Below are 20,447 nucleotides of genomic sequence, written 5' to 3' on the forward strand. Positions count from 1 at the left end.
ATACTATAGTTATAATGCTTGTTACTGCAAAATAAAATTATATTATTTATTACACGTAACTTTGTAACATGCCACTTCCAACTCTGGCAGTGACTGACATTTATCTGTCACAACCTGATGCTGTGGTTTGTGTATATTCAGGAAACCACTTTTCTGCAGCACTTCCCCTTTGTGTATCTTTGTTGCAGGAAGAATATGTTGACAGCGTAACACCTTCACGGATAATATGTGGTCAACCAGTATTTAGACAGCCAGACAGAATGAGCTCAGTTTCATACTATAGTTTGAGCATCATTCAGGATGACGCTTTCCCCACAGTCTCTTTGGAGGGCAAGTCTTTTACTGTTTCTGGGTCAAAGTATTATCCACTCTGGTAAGTATCCATTTGACACTTTGCACGAAACGCCTGTATTTTATTTGGAGTCTTCTGAAATGTTGTTTTATAAGTCTTATTATTTTAAAGATTACGTCTTAAATGTTAGGCCGACTACTACATTGTATAACCACTTTGAACTACAGAACTAGGCCTACATTGTTTCTGTTGGATTAAAAACATGCATGAGTGAAATCAGTGGAAATAATTAATTTACCCTTGCTGTAGATTACATTACACTAATTACAGTAATTGTTCATATAATTAAATGTAATGTCCTTTGAAACAGATCTTCGTAAAATAACTTCCTCTGTCCCTGACGGTTTCATTTGCGTTCAGTACATTCAAGATAATGTGTCACATCATTGCACAATGAAAAGGACTGACTTTATAAACCGCTTGTGTAAGCAAATTAATTACTACTCTACACCTGTAAACATTTGATGTGAGAATAAAGATGATTTAAACGGCACTTCCGCATACGTCACGGTCTATGACTATGACTACCCGAACTGTGCACAAAGTTGTACGCACAGAATTGTGAGCGTGGCATTTCGAGAATTGTAATAATAGATAATAATTGTTCAACATCTGGATTTGTGTCTGTGCTCAATTCAGGAGAGGCCAGGGTGTTCACAGAAGTGCAATCTGGCCCCCTCTATCGTGTGAAGAACTATCCCCTTTCCATCTCCTGCAATGTGACTGGTTTCAGCAACCTTGATGCCATCCAAGACTTTGAATTCAGCCTCTATAAGTCTGATCGGCCTTCACACGTCGGACCAATCCAGATCATCAGCACAAAAGACCCATACTATAGCTACGCCGTCTATAGTCCCCGTGTGAATAATCATGACATCACTGTGGAGCGTGTGTCGCCTACCTCTGTCCTCTTTAAGATCAACAATATAACAGAGTTTGATGAGGGAGACTTCGAGTGCCATGTAGTTAACTCAGAAAGTGCATGGGATGGGACTTATGCTGGCAAGACTACAGTCAATGGTACAGTAATTATGTTTTTTTGAGGGGGGTATTTTCTAAATGCAAGATGCAAATATTATTCAAAACCTTCTCTGCTTTAATCATAATTAGATTCTTAAATGTTATAGTCAAAGGTGGGGGTGACTGTTGACTGATCTTCACTAAAATATGACTAGTTACTAGATGCAAATATTTACTATAAACAATTTTCACCTTTGATCACTTGCATTCCTAAAATGCTACCTACTGTGAGCAAGTCATTGTATTTCTTTATAATAAAATAACAACAATCTGATTGTGAAGGTGATTGTTGAAACTCAGCATTATTATTTACCCCCATCATTTGTCTTATTTAGTGATTGACAACTCCCTGGCTGTTTCGACCCCTGACACCACCTCTCTGAGCCATAAAGTGGGTGAAGCCATCACTCTGACATGCCAAGCCTCCTGCTACACCATCCAGCACACCCACCTGTCTGTCACTTGGTCTCTTCTTAGAGACGGGGAACATCATGCCAGACCTATCATCTCACTAGATAAAGACTTTACGCTAAGTCCTGGGCAGGGGTTTGAAGAGCGCTATGAGTCTGGACTCATTGGGTTGGAGAAGGTGGGAGAGGCCACATACAAGCTAAAGATGAGCCAGCTGGAGCCATCAGACCAGGGCAATATCTACTGCGAAGCCCGGGAATGGATCCAAGATCCAGACCGCTCCTGGTACGCTATCGCTAAGGAGGTTACAGGGGCCATCGCCCTAAAGGTCAAACCTAAAGGTTGGTAGTATTTTATAATTTCATTACAATGTGTGACATGAGTGGAGTTGGCACATTTTTATTCTCTTCTTCATGTTGAGCGTGTCTGTGTAACAGGAAGTATATGAATATCATCACTCACAATCACATGCTTATTTCCTGTCTTGCACAGAGGTGGCACCAAGCAACGGTACTTTAACAGTGAGAATTGCAGTGCCACAAACGACTCTGCTGGAGGGGCAAGGGATGTCTTTATCCTGCAACCTGGACACTCAGAACCTGCAAGAGCGATTCTTCTCTGTGGCTTGGCTCCAAAACAGCACAGAGCTGGCCCGCATCGGCCCTACAGGGGTTCTGTCGGTGGGGCCCGAGTACAGTGGCAGAGATAGTGGAGGAGAACTTAGAGTGATCCGGATTGGGGACACAGAGCAGAGGCTCATTTTGCGACCTGTCAGAACTCAGGACCAAGGGGAATACCGCTGTAGAGCATGGCCTCAGGACAGAGGAACGGATGGGACATTCATACAGGGTGCAGCCCAGGACTCCGCTGCCCAGCTAGTCACCATCTCAGCCACAGGTAGCTACAGTTACGTGTATGTCTGCAGTTGAGCCCGGCCGGGATTCCATCATGACAAACTAAGGAAATGTTGCTGGCAGTGATGCAATATAGAAATACTTCAAAATGTACTTGACTGAAAGTATTGGCATCAAAATGTACAAAGTACCAAAAGTAAAAAGTACTCACTGTACAGAATGTCCTGTTTCACGTTTTCAAATGTATGAAAATCTATTTGAAAATAGCAGATCTACAAGCTCACAATGCATCGAAATGTATATAGGGCTGGAAGTGGTTAATGTATGTTTTGTGATAATAATCAAAATACAAAGTAACTAGTAACTACATTTTTCAAATAATTGTAGTGGAGTAAATATAAATATTTGGATCTGAGTACAGTACTTGAGTAAATGTACATAAAATAGCGTGATCACATTCTGTATCTATTTAGCTAAATAACAAATATATTGTCTCTTATCTCTTCTGTTCACAGCAAGTGCGCTTTCAGTTGAAATGCAAACTGCAAGTGTGACCATTCCAGAAGGTGACAGGCTGCAGCTCACCTGCAAAGTGAAAGGGGCCAAGGGTCGACTCTCCATCACCTGGCAACATAGATCAGCACCCATAAAAAGCATCGGCGATGTCATCAGCATTAACCAGGAGGGTGTTATGGAGTTAGGGTCGGGGTTTGCACAGCGCAGCCTTAAGGCAACGCGTCCAACCCCGGATACCTTCACCCTGGAGCTGAATGAGGTGACACCCGCAGACGGTGGCGTGTACCTGTGCATGGTGTCCGAGTGGTCCATTGAAACGGACAGCACATTGCAGAAAACACTCAGCCAAACAAAGTCCAGCGATATTGTGTCAGTCTCTCCTGCAGGTAAAATACATATTATTTTTATTGTCAAGAATGAAGGCTTTTGTGAAAGAAAGAGTGGGCATTGTCATTTGTAAAGCTAGGCTAGACAATACCTATCTTTCAATTGAAAATCTGGTATTTTTAGTGCACAACAGAAAATAATTTGGCATAAGAGTGTGGGAGTGCGAGCAGATGGAGTTTTCATCTACTATAACAGCATCTGAAATTACAGAAAAGGCTTCTGTGCCACTAACTAACCACATTTCATAATTTTCTAACAGAGGCGTTACTAGAGGTGCATTTACATGGTCGGAACACCATTGTGACGGTCGGTGAGCAAACACAGCTGCTGTGTCGGGTACGTGGACCTCTTCTGCCTGTGACTGTGACCTGGAGCCTGCAACGAAAGGGCACCTCATCCCCTGATAACATCCTGACACTGTCTCGCGATGGCAACATTACTTGGCATGGTGACCAAGTCCGCTACCAACTGGAAACTGAAATTTCTACGACCAATCTAAAACCTGAGGTCAAGCATACCCTGCTCCTCATTGGAGCAAGCCACAGGGAGGCAGGAACGTACCAGTGTGACGTTTCCGTCTTCATGCGGGGAATACACAGGAAGTTGCGGGCATCCAACCGCCTAGCTGTGAGGGTGAATGACCCAGGTATGGCCATGGTTATAAGGCACCATATGAACCTTTCAATCTTTCTCTCTGTTTCTCGCCAAATTTGTCTTATTCTTGTCATTCTTCATTTTCTTTCCTAGTCAGCAAACTCTCCCTAAGAGCTTCCAACCCTGTTGTGAAAGGCAACGTCAGCAAGGATATAGAAATAAAATGTCACATTGCTGAGAGGACATCTGACTCCTCTCGCTTTGCTGTCACATGGTGGGTCCAGCATCACACGGGAAGCAATCAGACCATTCTGAGCTCTGACCGGGATGCTGTGCTAACGTTCGGACTGCAAGCAGAGTCTGGCACATGGCAGCGATTCAGCATGAAGCGCAGCGAGGGCCAAAGCATTGACTTGACCATTCGCCAGGCTCGTGTTGGGGACAGTGGAACGTACCACTGTGTCGTGGTGGAGTGGCTACAGGATCCTCGTGGAGAATGGTATGAGCTGTCACCCGCCCATGGAGCCATAGACGTACAAATTGTAGAGCCAGGTAAGTTTTCTGACAAACAACAATATACAAATGACATACTGATATGAACATATTGATTTCTCATCTACATTTCTCTTCTCAACTCTCTCCTTTTGTAGCCAACGACTTACGTGTCGATAAGACCGAGATGCACCTGATGGCCAGGGAAGCAGAAGAAGTGGATCTAAATTGCAATTTGACCTCGGGTGCGGCTAACCCTTCCTCCCGCTTCACTCTCACTTGGTCCTACGTGGCACCTGGTGCCCCTGATGGTACCAAAGTCCTCCTGGTGGAGCTTGACCACAGCGGCCTACTGACATACCCAAAGAACCAGGAGCTCCAGTCCCTTCAGGAGAGGCTTCGTCTCTCGAGGCCCGCGCACACCAGTTTCCACTTGGGGATTCAGAGGGCTGATGAGAGCGACAGTGGGACCTATCGGTGTGGAGTGGAGCAGTACCAGCTCAACCAAGGCGTCTGGCAGCTGAAGGCCAAGGACCATTCAGGCCCAATCACTCTCAGTGTAAAACCTACTGGTATGATTGACTTACTGGCCTCCAACAGTGATATAAATACTTGTATTATGTATGCATGTGTCTTTCATTTAGATTTATTTATGAGGTTAGTGAACACAAAAATTAATCTACATCTTTGAGGTTTATTTGTTTGTATGTTTGTTTGTTTAAATTTAGGGTTAAATTAGGCAAAGGTTCTGTTTATGTTTGTGTTTTTCTTCACAATATGATGTGTGTGTGCGCGTGTGTGTTAACAGAGGGTAACCTGTCCATGCTGAAAAAAGATGTGGAGCTGAACGTTACTGCGTCCCAGAAATTCAACGTCAGCTGTGACATCACCTCACGATCCAGCCAATCATCTGCATTCCAAGTCACATGGTTTTGGGAGAAGGAGACGGGGTCTGAAAAACTCCCAATCTACACATCCTACCGAGACGCGACCCTGCAGGACAGGAGTGACAAGCGCGGGCGTCTGAGGTTTGACCATCCTGCTCCCGACCGCTTTGAGCTCACCATACTGGGCTCTGTTGCTGCAGACAGCGGCCTGTATCTCTGTGAGGTGGAGGAGTGGCTTCTCTCTTCATCCCACGGCTGGAGAAGAGTGGCAGTGGAGACATCAGGAGAAGTCACTGTCACTGTTTATGCAGGAGGTAAACGCAACACTGTCTAGTCTCTGAGTCAGGATGCTCCTTGGGCACTCATGTGTTATAATCTTTTATAATCTGGTGGTCATCCTCCTGTTGAGGTTCTCCTTTGACCTATGCACATCTCTCCTTTTGCAGCCAACGACTTGCGTGTCGATAAGGCCGAGATGCACCTGATGGCCAGGGAAGCAGAAGAAGTGGATCTAAATTGCAATTTGACCTCAGGTGCGGCTAACCCTTCCTCCCGCTTCACTCTCACTTGGTCCTACGTGGCACCTGGTGCCCCTGATGGTACCAAAGTCCTCCTGGTGGAGCTTGACCACAGCGGCCTACTGACGTACCCAAAGAACCAGGAGCTCCAGTCCCTTCAGGAGAGGCTTCGTCTCTCGAGGCCCGCGCACACCAGTTTCCACTTGGGAATTCAGAGGGCTGATGAGAGCGACAGTGGGACCTATCGGTGTGGAGTGGAGCAGTACCAGCTCAACCAAGGCGTCTGGCAGCTGAAGGCCAAGGACCATTCAGGCCCAATCACTCTCAGTGTAAAACCTACTGGTATGATTGCCTTACTGGCCTCCAACAGTGATATAAATACTTTTTTATCACTAGAAATAGATTTTACGTATTCTATTTATGAGGTTAGTGAACACAAAAACGAATCTACATCTTTGAGGTTTGTTTGTTTGTATGTTTGTTTGTTTAAATTTAGGGTTAAATTAGGCAAAGGTTCTGTTTATGTTTGTGTTTTTCTTCACAATATTATGTATGTGTGCGTGTGTGTTAACAGAGGGTAACCTGTCCATGCTGAAAAGAGATGTGGAGCTGAACGTTACTGCGTCCCAGAAATTCAACGTCAGCTGTGACATCACCTCACGATCCAGCCAATCATCTGCATTCCAAGTCACATGGTTTTGGGAGAAGGAGACGGGGTCTGAAAAACTCCCAATCTACACATCCTACCGAGACGCGACCCTGCAGGACAGGAGTGACAAGCGCGGGCGTCTGAGGTTTGACCATCCTGCTCCCGACCGCTTTGAGCTCACCATACTGGGCTCTGTTGCTGCAGACAGCGGCCTGTATCTCTGTGAGGTGGAGGAGTGGCTTCTCTCTTCATCCCACGGCTGGAGAAGAGTGGCAGTGGAGACATCAGGAGAAGTCACTGTCACTGTTTATGCAGGAGGTAAACGCAACACTGTGTCTCTGAGTCAGGATGCTCCTTGGGCACTCATGTGTTATAATCTTTTATAATCTGGTGGTCATCCTCCTGTTGAGGTTCTCCTTTGACATATGCACATCTCTCCTTTTGCAGCCAACGACTTGCGTGTCGATAAGGCCGAGATGCACCTGATGGCCAGGGAAGCAGAAGAAGTGGATCTAAATTGCAATTTGACCTCAGGTGCGGCTAACCCTTCCTCCCGCTTCACTCTCACTTGGTCCTACGTGGCACCTGGTGCCCCTGATGGTACCAAAGTCCTCCTGGTGGAGCTTGACCACAGCTGCCTACTGACGTACCCAAAGAACCAGGAGCTCCAGTCCCTTCAGGAGAGGCTTCGTCTCTCGAGGCCCGCGCACACCAGTTTCCACTTGGGAATTCAGAGGGCTGATGAGAGCGACAGTGGGACATATCGGTGTGGAGTGGAGCAGTACCAGCTCAACCAAGGCGTCTGGCAGCTGAAGGCCAAGGACCATTCAGGCCCAATCACTCTCAGTGTAAAACCTACTGGTATGATTGCCTTACTGGCCTCCAACAGTGATATAAATACTTGTATTATGTATGCATGTGTCTTTCATTTTGATTTATTTATGAGGTTAGTGAACACAAAAATGAATCTACATCTTTGAGGTTTGTTTGTTTAAATTTAGGGTTAAATTAGGCAAAGGTTCTGTTTATGTTTGTGTTTTTCTTCACAATATGATGTGTGTGTGTGTGCGCGTGTGTGTTAACAGAGGGTAACCTGTCCATGCTGAAAAAAGATGTGGAGCTGAACGTTACTGCGTCCCAGAAATTCAACGTCAGCTGTGACATCACCTCACGATCCAGCCAATCATCTGCATTCCAAGTCACATGGTTTTGGGAGAAGGAGACGGGGTCTGAAAAACTCCCAATCTACACATCCTACCGAGACGCCACCCTGCAGGACAGGAGTGACAAGCGCGGGCGTCTGAGGTTTGACCATCCTGCTCCCGACCGCTTTGAGCTCACCATACTGGGCTCTGTTGCTGCAGACAGCGGCCTGTATCTCTGTGAGGTGGAGGAGTGGCTTCTCTCTTCATCCCACGGCTGGAGAAGAGTGGCAGTGGAGACATCAGGAGAAGTCACTGTCACTGTTTATGCAGGAGGTAAACGCAACACTGTCTGATTTATATCTGCTCAATTAGTTTACGGTTTCACAAATTAGCCTATTGGTGAATGTACTAAGTACTTTGTCTTTCTCATCAACAGGAGTTGTCGCAGCTGCGTCCGGATGTCCCCTAGGCATGATTCTTGGTGTCCTCACATTTGTTATCGTCTGTCTGCTGGTGGTCGTCGTCCTGTTGACACTGAAGATCTGCTGGGGCCAGGTGTCAGGAGCCAAACAGTCGCACTCTCTGTGGGCAGAAGGACACCCTCTGAAAACCCAACCTGAGCCAGAGCCACCGGAGCTAGATGAATGAACTTTGAAGAGGAGTGGAGTAAACGGTGAGGAATAATTGCACATAAATCGACCCTTTTGTTTGACTTTGTTACAATAGTTAGTTTGATGAAACATTTTGTTGTAACCAGTTTGATCTCCAGGTTTACTTGAGAATGTATATTTTTGCAAATGTGTGATATTCTCTCTGCCATGTGCTATCTTGTAGCAGCATTTCATCATATGATAATTTATATTTTATTTGAATTCTATCTATTGATGCTGTTTTGTGGATTATTCAAAATGAGCTGTTTGTTGATAATTTCCCAGTTTTAATTTCATCATCTGGATTTGAACTGTAGATGCTTCTCACCGAATAATATGATTCGGTTCTTCACTAACAGTGAGTGTTGGTTACCAGCTAGTTTTAACCTCAAGTTTAATGTCACATAACAACTTTAAGTTATAAAGAAGTGGTTGAATTTCTATTTACCCACAAATTGCAGTTAAGTTAAGGCGTGACATGTTTAGTTGCAGTATTCACCCCCTTTCACTTTTTCCCATGGAGTTGAGATGGTTTTGTGTCTGAGACTTCTGAGACTGTACAATAAAGAGTATTTTTTTCAGGATACATTGTCAGGACTCTTCATTTAAGCCTCATTTATATTGCGCGCCATTGCAACGCACACTGGAAATAGCAGATCTACAAGCTCACAACAAATTGTGAGACGTTGGTGAAAATGTACAGACATACTTTTAAGGCACTGTGGCTTACAATTGTCAGTATGTATGTGTGTATGCATGTTGACGGGAAGCAACCGGAGATGATTAATGTGACAAACTAGCTGACAGAGACAGGCATGCAACACAAATGTGCAAAGTAACAACATGGCAGACAGGGAAAACGAGAACTACGTTTTCTATTATGAAAGCAGGATGTGGTTCACTGCTTGTGACTTATCTCGTCTGCATATCATTGAGTCACTGCCTGTAAGAAAGAGGCCAAGCAAGCAAGGTACATCTGTCTTTTCTGACGGTGACCATCCTTAATTAAAATGTTGTCATACCTCAGTTGATTTTATGAATACACATACCGTACTGTACATAATTAAAGTGTGGGTATGTGTGTCTGTCTGTCTGCCTATCTGACTGACAGTCTGTTGTATTTTAGCAGATGCTCGGCTACTCAAGGAAAGAGGATGATCGAATGCAAACTCGAAAAAGGAGAGAGCAGTCCCTCTCTCGTCTATCTATTTATCTTCTTTTCTCTCTCGTTCTCACTCTGCATCATCATCCACATCAATGTTTAACACCCCATCTGTGCAGAAAAGACTAGAATAGAAACCATTTCATCCTCCACTCTCACTTTGGAGTAAATGCATCTGGATCAGGTTGCTGTCGTGCAGAACAGCTTGTGTCAGCTGTTGAGTGCAGAATAAGGCAGTTTAGTACAACTCAAGATAAAAACATGAACAGTGAGTTTATTTAGTGTTCTTTTTTTAAAGAAACCCACAATGTACGGTACAGCAACTTTAAAAAGTGTAGCTGCCGTAGCTCTGGGATGAGATAGTGATAGTCCTACACATATCTGTGCTTGCTCTTGATTCTTGTCAATGCTAGTGTGTAGTGGCCTGCCTGGTTCTCACCGAAGGGAGTACACCGCTGAACACTCCCTTTCAACTTTTATGCATTCCGTGTCCTTGTGTTGCTATGGCAACACCTGCCTGAGCAAATAATAAGAGGGAGACATTGGGATTGCAATCAATGGTCGTGTGTACATGATGCTGCAGGTCTGTAATATTGAAATGCATTTGCATGAAGAACACCAGCAGAGGCCCCCCATCCCATTCATCCTATACAGCAGAGGTCCCCCATCCCATTCATCCTATACAGCAGAGGTCCCCCATCCCATTCATCCTATACAGCAGCCAAGAAGACCGATGTATACAGTTGTAGGACAGTGTCGCCTGCTGAAAATAGCCCATCTACAAGCTCACAACATGTGGCATCCAGGAGGCCATGGACTTGTAGATGTTCTATTTTCTGAGATTGGACAGAGGGTATAGCATACATTACTGGTGGGGTAATCCTCTTGTAATGATGCAGAGGGGAGCCATAGCCTAGATTGTAACATAACAACAGCAGGGTCAATAGGTCGTACTCTCTAAACAGCAGGGTCAATGACCCCAATCAGCATCAGCTGCAGGGGTCAATGGGTCATGCACATACTGTCCATACACACACACACACACACACACACACACACACACACACTGTAACGAGTCTAACGCATAGAGTATAAAGAAGGATAGGGACTGAACTGGTGCGAAGCTCCCCCCCCCCCCCCTATTCATGTCAGTGGAAGTTCCTCAGTGGCGTTTTGAAGCACCCAGAAGGACCGTCTCAGAACGTCTACTTCCGCATTTGACCACCACATTTTGGTGGGCCAATGCAGAAGTGCAACCGAGCGCTCAATGTTAAAGCCCAGCTGCACGGGGTGCAGCTGGGCTCGCCATGAATCCACGGGTCCGCCTGCAGTCTGTCCTCTTACCACTAGGGCCCAGTGCTTCAACGTTGGAGCGCCTCACTGGCCCCTTGGTCTAACGAGTAACGACTCTGCGAAAGACCCGGCCGTGTCCGTAAAGACCCGGCCGTAGTCGGGGTTCGACTCTTTGAGTATATATTAATAGAGACGTCACCGGATTTCTCCTCCCATCTACTTGCATTAAGTTGCTCAAAAGCGCATGAGGCGATTTCACTCCTCCTTCCGGGCAGGAACAGATTGCATTCTGGGATGGATTGGGCCAAACACATGAACGCGCTTGCAGTTGACTATCATTGCGCCATTTGCGCACGTTCACGTATGGCATGTTCACGTATGAAACATAGCGTTCACACGTCATTGCCCCAATAACATGAACGTGCGCAATAATAGTCAACGGCCCAGTGCTGGCTCGAGCTACCGTAACTTTCTCCTCCAAGGGAGCTAAATCTTTTGCCACGGCTTGTTGCTTGCCTTATCAGGGTTCGACTCCAGCTCAGGGTGCTAAACATTACAATATATACTAGTATACATACGCGCTGGCTCACTTAATGACAATGGGTGGTGCTCATACACACATACAGTACATACAAACAAAGTCACAGTAATGGAGGCGTTTGGCACCACTCAAAATACTTCTAGGCTTCAAGCAACTGGTCACCTGACTATTCCTTGAGAACATTCCATCCAGTTCTTCATGTGGCTGTTAGAGGTAGAGAATACAATGATTCTTTTGATAGATAAATTGTACATGTCATTTATTGGATTATATTATAAATTATAATTGCACCCTGGAGGACGATTATAAAGTCTGCTGCTGGTGCGAACATTTGGGGGGGCTTTTACAGGTCCATGTCCCGGAGGCTAGCACAATGTCTATAAAAATACTATAACTTGACAGCTGCCAGTAATTATTTTCCTGTGGCTTTGAAGTTCCATTCAACTAAAGAAGACACTGTTCTCTCTCTCTACTTGCCAGTCCATCACCTAGCTGTCAGCACTAGAGGGAGCTGTAGTCACCTGCTGTAAGCAAAGGAAGCAGACAGCACAGAGGAGAGAGAGACAGACAGATGAAGTTAGTCACCATGCTGTAGCACCCAGTGTTATGAGTAATCAGGAATGCTTGGTGCTTGGAGTCTGTTGTGTCTGTTGGCTTCTGTGTGTGTGTGTGTGTGTCAGTGTGTGTGTGTGTGTGTGTGTGTGTGTGTGTGTGTGTGTGTGTGTGTGTGTGTGTGTGTGTGTGTGTGTGTGGTCTAGACTAGTTTAGTCTATTCTAGATTACACTTGTCATGAACTGACTCAAATAGTAGTAGTCTAGACTAGTTTCCTATAAATAAAGCCCCATATCCAGAGAGAGAAATAAAATAAAAAAAGCCTACTGCAACTCTCTGTACTGAGTTGAGTTGTTAGCTCATTCCTCTCCAGAAAATGGGATCACATCACCGTTCTGGCCTATCCTGGAAACCAGACAAATCTGCCAGTGCAAAAAAAGAAAAAAACACTCGTCTGGCCATGCCAGGATAGTTCTGACATGGTCAGACTAATTCATTAGCTTCCAGTCAAATTTAGAATCAATTAAAAAAAATGTACTGTTTTTTTTTTACAGTGCTATACGGCCTGGCACCACCCTATATCGGACACGACTGAAGCTAAAAGGCGACCATGCCTTCTCGGTCGAGACTCTGAATCTGTGGCAGCAACTTGCCACTAGCTGTTATCCACCCTGGCCATTTAAGACACACATGTTATCTCTGGCCGTTTCTTTTTTACCTGTAGGCTCTCCTTCATTGTTCTCCATCTAAAATGTGTTGTATCAGGAAGGCCAGGGTCAGTGTGTTTATTTGCAGTGTCTGATACCGTATGCTCAGCTGGATAAAGCCATGTTGGTTCAGCTTTTATAGCTGCCCGGGTACAGTATAGCTAGCTACAGTATTCCAAGGTTCGCCCCAGGGTCAACACTGATTTAACCCTTATCGGAAAGTACAAAAACAAACTCTTGTTATTGCACTCTGTTGGGCAGAGATTCTTCTCTAAAGTGGGCATAGCTGCACTGTGACCTTTTACTAGAAATTAAGCAATAAGCCACAGACAGACAGACAGACAGACACACATGTACAGTATGCACGCACGCACACACACACACAGACACACACACACACACACACACACACACACACACACACACACACACACACACACACACAAACACTCCTCTCTAAACTGTACAGATCCGCCATTGTCTCCAGAGACTGCATGTATGCTGGTATATAGGGGAGGCCGGAGCATCCAAAACAACGGCAAAATGGTGCAATATGAAGTAATCGCCTGCTCTGTTCACTGTCAAGGGAGTTCTCGACAAACTCTTTTGCTCCCAATTCTCTTTCACCACTGTATATTATGCATACTGCACAGATGAATGGGCCAGCGATGCTTTAGCCTTCAAACTATAATATTATTACAACTTGTCAGAGTTCCAATCTGTTCAGTTTGTAACAGGCCACGCAGGTCTAATTGTTTCAGTTAAAACAAGCTAGATTATATAATAATGAATTCCTTTGCTGTGTGTGTGTGTGTGTGTGTGTGTGTGCGCGCGCGCGCCGTGCGTGCATTTGGCAGTGCTGGGTTTTCACTTCTGAAAGGCACAAAATAAAGTTTGATGAAAATATCAAATTTCATTTTGACTGTGCCAGCTCACATTGATTGGTGGTGTTGGAATGGAATTAGTCTTGATTTTCTCTGTGTTTGCTGATATTGCGTCAGTACGTGCACGAATAAAACAACAATTCTGTCTCTCAAATGTTATTTTATTCATTTCTTCCGTTCATTCTCCCATAACCTCCACGGGCCTCTCCGTTTAATGAAACAGAGAAGACATCCCAATGACCCCACTGACAAACATGGATTATCCTCTTTGGGAGTAAATGCAGCCTGATGTTCCCGGAAGAAGATAACCAAATAAACAAACATTCTACTTAATTGGCTTGCTTAGGGCGTGTTGGGATCTTTTTTCAAAGGGCCTTCACAAAGGCTCATGATGCCTTCCTGTAGGCCAGTTTTTTTTCTTCCTAGGATGGCTGTGGGATTCAAGGAATTTGGAGCGCTGTGATTGGTTGTCAGTGGAGTAGGAAGCGCTGGGCTTACACATTTACATTTTTGTTTGATGGCTGTGTTGTGCCCCCCTCCCCTGCATCAAACAAAAATGTTTTGTCAAACCATGTGACTTCCATTGAAAATGCATTGGGGCGGCCAATAAACACGGACAAGACAAATGTTGTATGCATGTTGCAACAGTGTGAATGAGGCCCTACTGTGTGAGCCTTTGCTGCCCGCTCATGGTTGCTACCAATATTGTTCATAGTACAATTATTCTGAGTTGCCCTTACCGTCGAGTGCCGCCTGCTGGACGAAAGTGGTATAGCTTGGGTGCCAGCGATTTCAGGCTATTCCACTATGACTCGCGTCCGCTTTTGGCTTCCATCTTGGATGCTAAAGTATTAAAGCTACCGATCGGTGCTCAGCAACCGGAGAGGTTAAAAAAAGTTAAATAGCAAGGCAATCTTATAGAGATATCAAGACGAGCCTGCGCAAAATTAATTAATCAGGACAAGTATACCTGCCAACGGTAAATCATTGGATATCTCATTGGATATCTCTGTCAAGCTAATACTTGACAGGCGACATGCAGCCAATATGAATAAGTGACATGATGACATGATGACATATGCAAGCAACCCTAATATAAGCACCAGGACATCGTCATCTCATGCATCTCATTGTGGTGCGAGACATCAGTGAAGAACATTTCAGCAGGGACTATACCTGGATCAAACGTCACCGAGGCAACAGGCTTCCAAAGAAATGTGCTCTTTTAAAATGGAGCAACAGTGATTACTTAAGTTGACAACATGTGAAGATTTCCTTGCCAGGGAAATGGGAAAACAACGCTTAGGCTGGTTTAAGATTGTCTGTGTACAATGTGGCTTTATCTGATGTCACCAGACATGGGGGGTGTCTGGAGACAGCGGGGGCCGGGGGTCTATCTGAGAGATGTGAGTAGTGTAGCAAAATGTCAACCAGCTCCAAAGCATTCACCCACTGGCAGTTATAGTGGAAAGTAACTAAGTACATTTAGGCCTCACTCACACCTTTACAACAGACTGATGTATGCTTGTTTGTATGACAAACAAGCATACATCAGTTCAGGGAACAGTAGCTAATGCAACCCTGGTCCTATCAGGGCAGTCCATCAGCTCAGGCTGAGGGAGCTGTTGATCGACCAGCAGCACTTACCGTAAGGCCAGATTCACATCCCATTCCGTACAGTACTACTGCTGGCTATAGCAGGGTTGAACCTCAAAAATCCCATCCCCGGGTTTCGCTGAGTGGCAGAGAGGGGGTTGTAATGTCATTGCCCACACTGTGGCCCTCCTTGCATCTGTCTGCCTGTGAGGGAGGAGGGGAGCAGGGGAGGATGCTTTAGAGACAGGAGGACAAGCATGGAGGAAAGCACTCTTGCTATGTTGTTCGTTTATTTCTGCATGCTATAATGGGGAAAAAGCAGCATTAGACTTTGCACAGTGTCTGGCTTCATGGCTTCATATACACACTTTTTTCCACATACCTCTCGACAATTAAAAGTGGCTAACATGCTTTTCTATACCTCCCCCTCCTTAGACTGTATGTCATTCTGCCTTGAGAGATGCATGCGTAATTTATTTCCTTTTTATTTCAAACTCCATAAAGTTAGGGGGAGATTTCGGAAGCGCTAGCTTTGCCCAGAATCTATGTAGTCTTTGTTTTGAATTTGATGACCAGCATTTATTACTGTGAGTAAAAAGCCTGGACTTCCCCTTTCTGTTGATTTGAGTGTGTAATGTTAAGATTCAGTGTTCACCGATGCTGTGTGTGTGTGTGTGTGTGTGTGTGTGTGTGTGTGTGTGTACAGTATGTACATACATAGGGACTTAGTATGTAGTACAGTACAGTATGGGTAGTACAGTACAGTACTGTTCTGGCCTCAGTGCTTTGGCCTCAGTGTTTTAGCACCCTTTATGGGCAGGCCAATATATTTTGTTTCTTGTTTTCTGCACAGAGTTCCTCCTGTTAATTAATCCAGGTGCTGCCTATTGAGTGTGAGCAATCAAGGCATAATCTGCTGCAGTGCAGGGAGTTTAGGCTCACTCAGTGTGAATTCAGCTCAGTATGAGAAGCCAGCTTCATTTGACAGTCAGGTTTTTTGTTTGTGCTTAAAGAGCCAAAGATTGTAAGTACTTTTCCGAATACATTTGTAAATGTTAAGTTTCATTGAAAGAGCTGTGTATTTGGAGTTCTGTGATTATGTGAATTGTGTAATTTTATGGGACATTTACAAATGCTCTTTTTTCTGTCTTTTGTCACAGTTTTACAAAAAGATCTTCTATATAAAAGATTGGTCAAACAAGATCCACTCCTCTCTGACTGACTTTTTATGGAAATATGTTTAGCTCCTATGTTTAGCTCCTAAATACTCTTCTGCCCTCACCACACAATGTGTGGTGAGGGCAGAAGAGTACAGTGTACTGTACTGAGTACATTACATTATGACTAGTACAGTACATGTAGTACAGTACAGTATGAGTAGTACAGTACAATTCAGTACAGTACATTATGACTAGTACAGTACGAGTAGTACAGTACAGTATGAGTAGTACGAGTAATGCAGTACAGTACTTATAGTTGCACCACTCAGTTCACACAGGTGTGATGTTTGTTTGTTGTTGTTCTTTGGTTTTTAACAGTTTTTAACAGCATGCACGCACGCATGCACGTACGCACGCACACTGTCCCAAGCACCACTGAAAAGTTGGGGAAGGCTTTCTGCATTTAGGCCTACTGTACAGTATGTGTGAACGTATACTGACTGCAGCCGTGTCTGTGCAGTCTGAGCCATTCTCAGACATGTTAGTTTTGGCGGCTGCCGGTGACAAAGGCGATATGCTGATAGCTTCATTACCATGGTTTTTAGACGCTGTCGCCAGCGCCTTCCTCTGTCACCAGCATGCACCCATCAGCTCCCATCTACACCCATCAAGTCCCATCAGCCTCTCTCTGCCTGTGAGGCGCTTCCTCAACTGCCTTCTCACTTACACTACAGTACTCATGTTGCTAATTAGCTGACAAACACAATAGCTCGTCTCAGCTCCCAGCAGGTTCGGGTGGTGCATGCATGCATGCACATGCAAACACTTAAGATAAATTGATATATCATTTTAAGTGTTTTATAATTCAGAAAACTGAATATAAAGCAAAAAGGGGGACATAGCCATAATGCTTTAATTTTTGCTCGCTCTTGCACTTTTAAAAATATGTTTGCAAAACAATCTATTCTGCCTGCACTTATAATTATTATTATTATTATTATTTATTATAAGTACACATCTTCAAGAATATAAATTCCATACCATAGCAATAGAAATTGTTTCTCCTTTGGGCCCTTCAGTTAAATTAGCAATCAGCTACCATGGTAACGAACCCCTTATTCAGTAAAAAAAATTAGCAGTTATGACTGACATTTATCTCCATTACATCCCATTATGATCCTTATTTGCTGCGGCCATATCGGTATCATCAGAGCACACCTGTCAAATCAGGTTGGTAGAAATGGCACACATCATCTTATGCCTACATTTATACTCTGCCGTATATGACGGTGTTGCAGACCAAAACATATAGCCCATCCTCAAGCTCGCAACACGTAACGGATCTGGCCCTGTTGCACATGCAACAGGGCTGCAGGGAAGAACAACAGGACACAGTCCGGTCCACGTCCGGGTGTCCCCAGCATCTCCGGAGTGAGAGAGCAGGCAGGGGGTGATCCTGGCACCCAAGGCATTCTTTTTTAGATGAAGTCTCCCATGCATCCGGCCATCTGTGGTCTCTGATTTACTATAGTACCGTATGTAGCTATTATATATGTGCCTCTTTTCCCTGCATGCATGCATGTACACCAGTGAATTATGACCTGACAGGCCCCCGGCTTCATGCAAGAAACAATATACCCACTGAGTTCTGCTTTACATTTGAACTGCAAACTTCTGCAAGACATATGGGGCATACTGTAGATGGCAAATGGATAATTATCTCATATCTGAATGGAGACTTCTGTAATAGCCTGGCCCTGCCTGTCTATTTCTGTCTATATCCCTATTTTGGACTGGTTTAATGGCATTCCGTTGAACTAGGCCATCTTTCATTAGCATATTGGACATGTCGCATCCGGCATTATATTTTTGGTTGTCATAATTTGATCGATGTTCCTGTTGTTCCATCGCTTTTTTATTACAGTGTGTTATAAGTCTTATACATAAACAACCCCCACTCCCTCTCACAACACGCATGGACGCACGCACTCACGCACACACTCAACCACACTTGCATGCACGCACTCACACGCACGCACACACACACACATACACACACACACACACACACACACACACACGCACGTACACACACTACAATACAATTCAATTAAATTCAAAGGGATTTCTTGGCATGAGAAAACATACGATTACATTGCCAAAGCAAAAAGTGGAACAATACAATCAAAACAAAATGTACGTACAATTGAAAGTCAGAATCTCCACCGGTGTAGTGTCCATTGGGCCACTCAGGCCCAGTCAATCGAGATCTTGCCCAGTATATAGCTTCTGAAATACTGGGGCAAAAAACAACAAAGGATATAGCCTATACATTGCATGGCAGTAACCTGGTGTCACCAGACTTTCCACCTCACCCTACATGCATGTCGTAGCCAACATGTCCAAAATCACACCAACCACAGCAAGCCACATTTGTTTTAATAAATGGTCTCCTCCCCTATTAGCAAGTCGTCAAAACCGGTCGGAGGCGCACGTCCCACGTTTCCCCAGGGACAGGGTCCTACATTTTCAATTCATCATAACGTTTAAAGAAGATAAAATAAAATATCATCATATATGCAGTTGAAGAAAGTAAAAAAGGGGAAACATACAGTATGAAAAAAAGGGGTGGGGGCATTAGCTTTTTTACAGGGGCCAGTTTTGAATTGCAGCTGTCCATAAGTGGTCTTGAAGGAGCGGTTTTGAAGGAGTCTAGGCGATTCACATTTCTTAATGGCTGTTGGTAGCGCATTCCACATTCATAGGAGCTAAATTTATTTAAAACCCCTTGTTTGAGCCGAATCTGGGTTGTACGTGATTTGTTGAACTCCCTCTGGTGTTGTGAGTGTGGACTTCGTTGACATTAAGGAAGTATTTAGACAGGTAGAGGGTATCTTGATGGTGTAGCGAATCCTCTAGACCAGGCCCATTGCAAGATGCTGTACTCTGTCGTCAACCCTAAGCCATTCCAGCCTATCAAAATGGGCAGGGGTGTCTGGGGTGGTAACAGGTACGATCGCCCCTTTTCCATCTCGCCCCACTACTCTACCTAGCTGTAAATAACAAATGTTACGTGCCACGTAGGTAGGGTTCTCTGTAGGGTCTCTGTATTCCTCCCCTGTCTCTCCTTCCCTCTCCCCTCTTTCATTCTCTACAGGTCTGAAGTCCATAACCAGTGTGGCTGATTGGCCTCTGATTTCCTAGCCTCTAGACTTTGCTAACATAAGGGTTTCGTAACCCCTTCGGTTAACCCCTTCGTAACCTTTTTATTTAAAAGGTATTATTATATTAATTTATCATTGTTAAGTTTACTCTGTATATCCACGGGCATAATAGCATGATGATGCCAGTACAAAACATGGGCTACATGGAAGAAATGTGATTAATAAAACTTAACTAACTTAACTTAATTAAGCAGTCACTGTCTCTGTGACATGTTGTTCTTTCTACATTTTACAGAGTATATAGATTGACTACTATACAATCAAATAAATCTGTATACAAGATCATTTCACATTTCAGAGAGGGAGGGAAATACTAAATGAACTTAACTACATTTTTAAAAATTGCGGGGGCGAGTTGGTAAAGGGGCGAGTCGTTTGGTATTCTCTGGGGTGAGGTGGGTTCTGGGAATAAGGCCAAGTGGTAGCCTGACTAGTTTGTTTTGAGAAGTCTGGAGCCTTTTTTAAGGGCCTTTGAGGTGCTGTGGCATGAGGTGCATGCATAGTCGAAGAAACCTTGTATAAGGGCTACTGTCTTCAATGTGTTTTTGTTGACCAGTGAGGAGATCCTGTAGTGTGCAGGAATCTTATTCTTTTTTTTATTACATTGGTGGCCATTTTTGTGGACTTTTTGTGTGATAATATTGTCACCCACTTTAACTGAGAAGCTGTTGGCCTTGCTGAGATTACTAATTGATCCAAAGAGAATGGATTCATGGCTTTTATGACAAATAAAGATAAGAGTTGACATGATAGCAAACATCACAAGCAAACTAAATTCAAAGCACATTTAGTTCACCAGCAACATTATAAATATTTCTACAGTCGTCTAATTGCAAATGTGAGCAATATTCA

The 20,447-nt window shown here is 44.3% G+C and overlaps 1 protein-coding gene across 2 annotated transcripts; it reads left to right on the forward strand.

Moving 5' to 3' along the window:
* The first annotated feature begins 254 nt into the window (after positions 1 to 254).
* LOC308330727 (immunoglobulin superfamily member 3-like) lies at positions 255 to 9,048 on the forward strand. 2 transcript variants are annotated; one of them, XM_080785710.1, is made up of 14 exons: positions 255 to 373; positions 992 to 1,372; positions 1,708 to 2,124; positions 2,276 to 2,680; positions 3,153 to 3,539; positions 3,800 to 4,186; positions 4,288 to 4,686; positions 4,785 to 5,198; positions 5,435 to 5,827; positions 5,960 to 6,373; positions 6,606 to 6,998; positions 7,128 to 7,541; positions 7,766 to 8,158; positions 8,262 to 9,048. In XM_080785710.1, exons 1-14 carry the CDS (start codon positions 301 to 303, stop codon positions 8,471 to 8,473), a joined length of 5,082 nt encoding a protein of 1,693 aa, XP_080641836.1. In that variant the 5' UTR covers positions 255 to 300; the 3' UTR covers positions 8,474 to 9,048. The 2 variants fall into 2 exon arrangements, with proteins under 2 accessions (XP_080641836.1, XP_080641837.1); XM_080785711.1 differs by lacking the exons at positions 4,785 to 5,198; positions 5,435 to 5,827.
* Positions 9,049 to 20,447: the final 11,399 nt, after the last annotated feature.

Source organism: Protomyctophum bolini (assembly GCF_963924005.1).
Source record: "Protomyctophum bolini genome assembly, chromosome: 16".
Taxonomy (NCBI): domain Eukaryota; kingdom Metazoa; phylum Chordata; class Actinopteri; order Myctophiformes; family Myctophidae; genus Protomyctophum; species Protomyctophum bolini.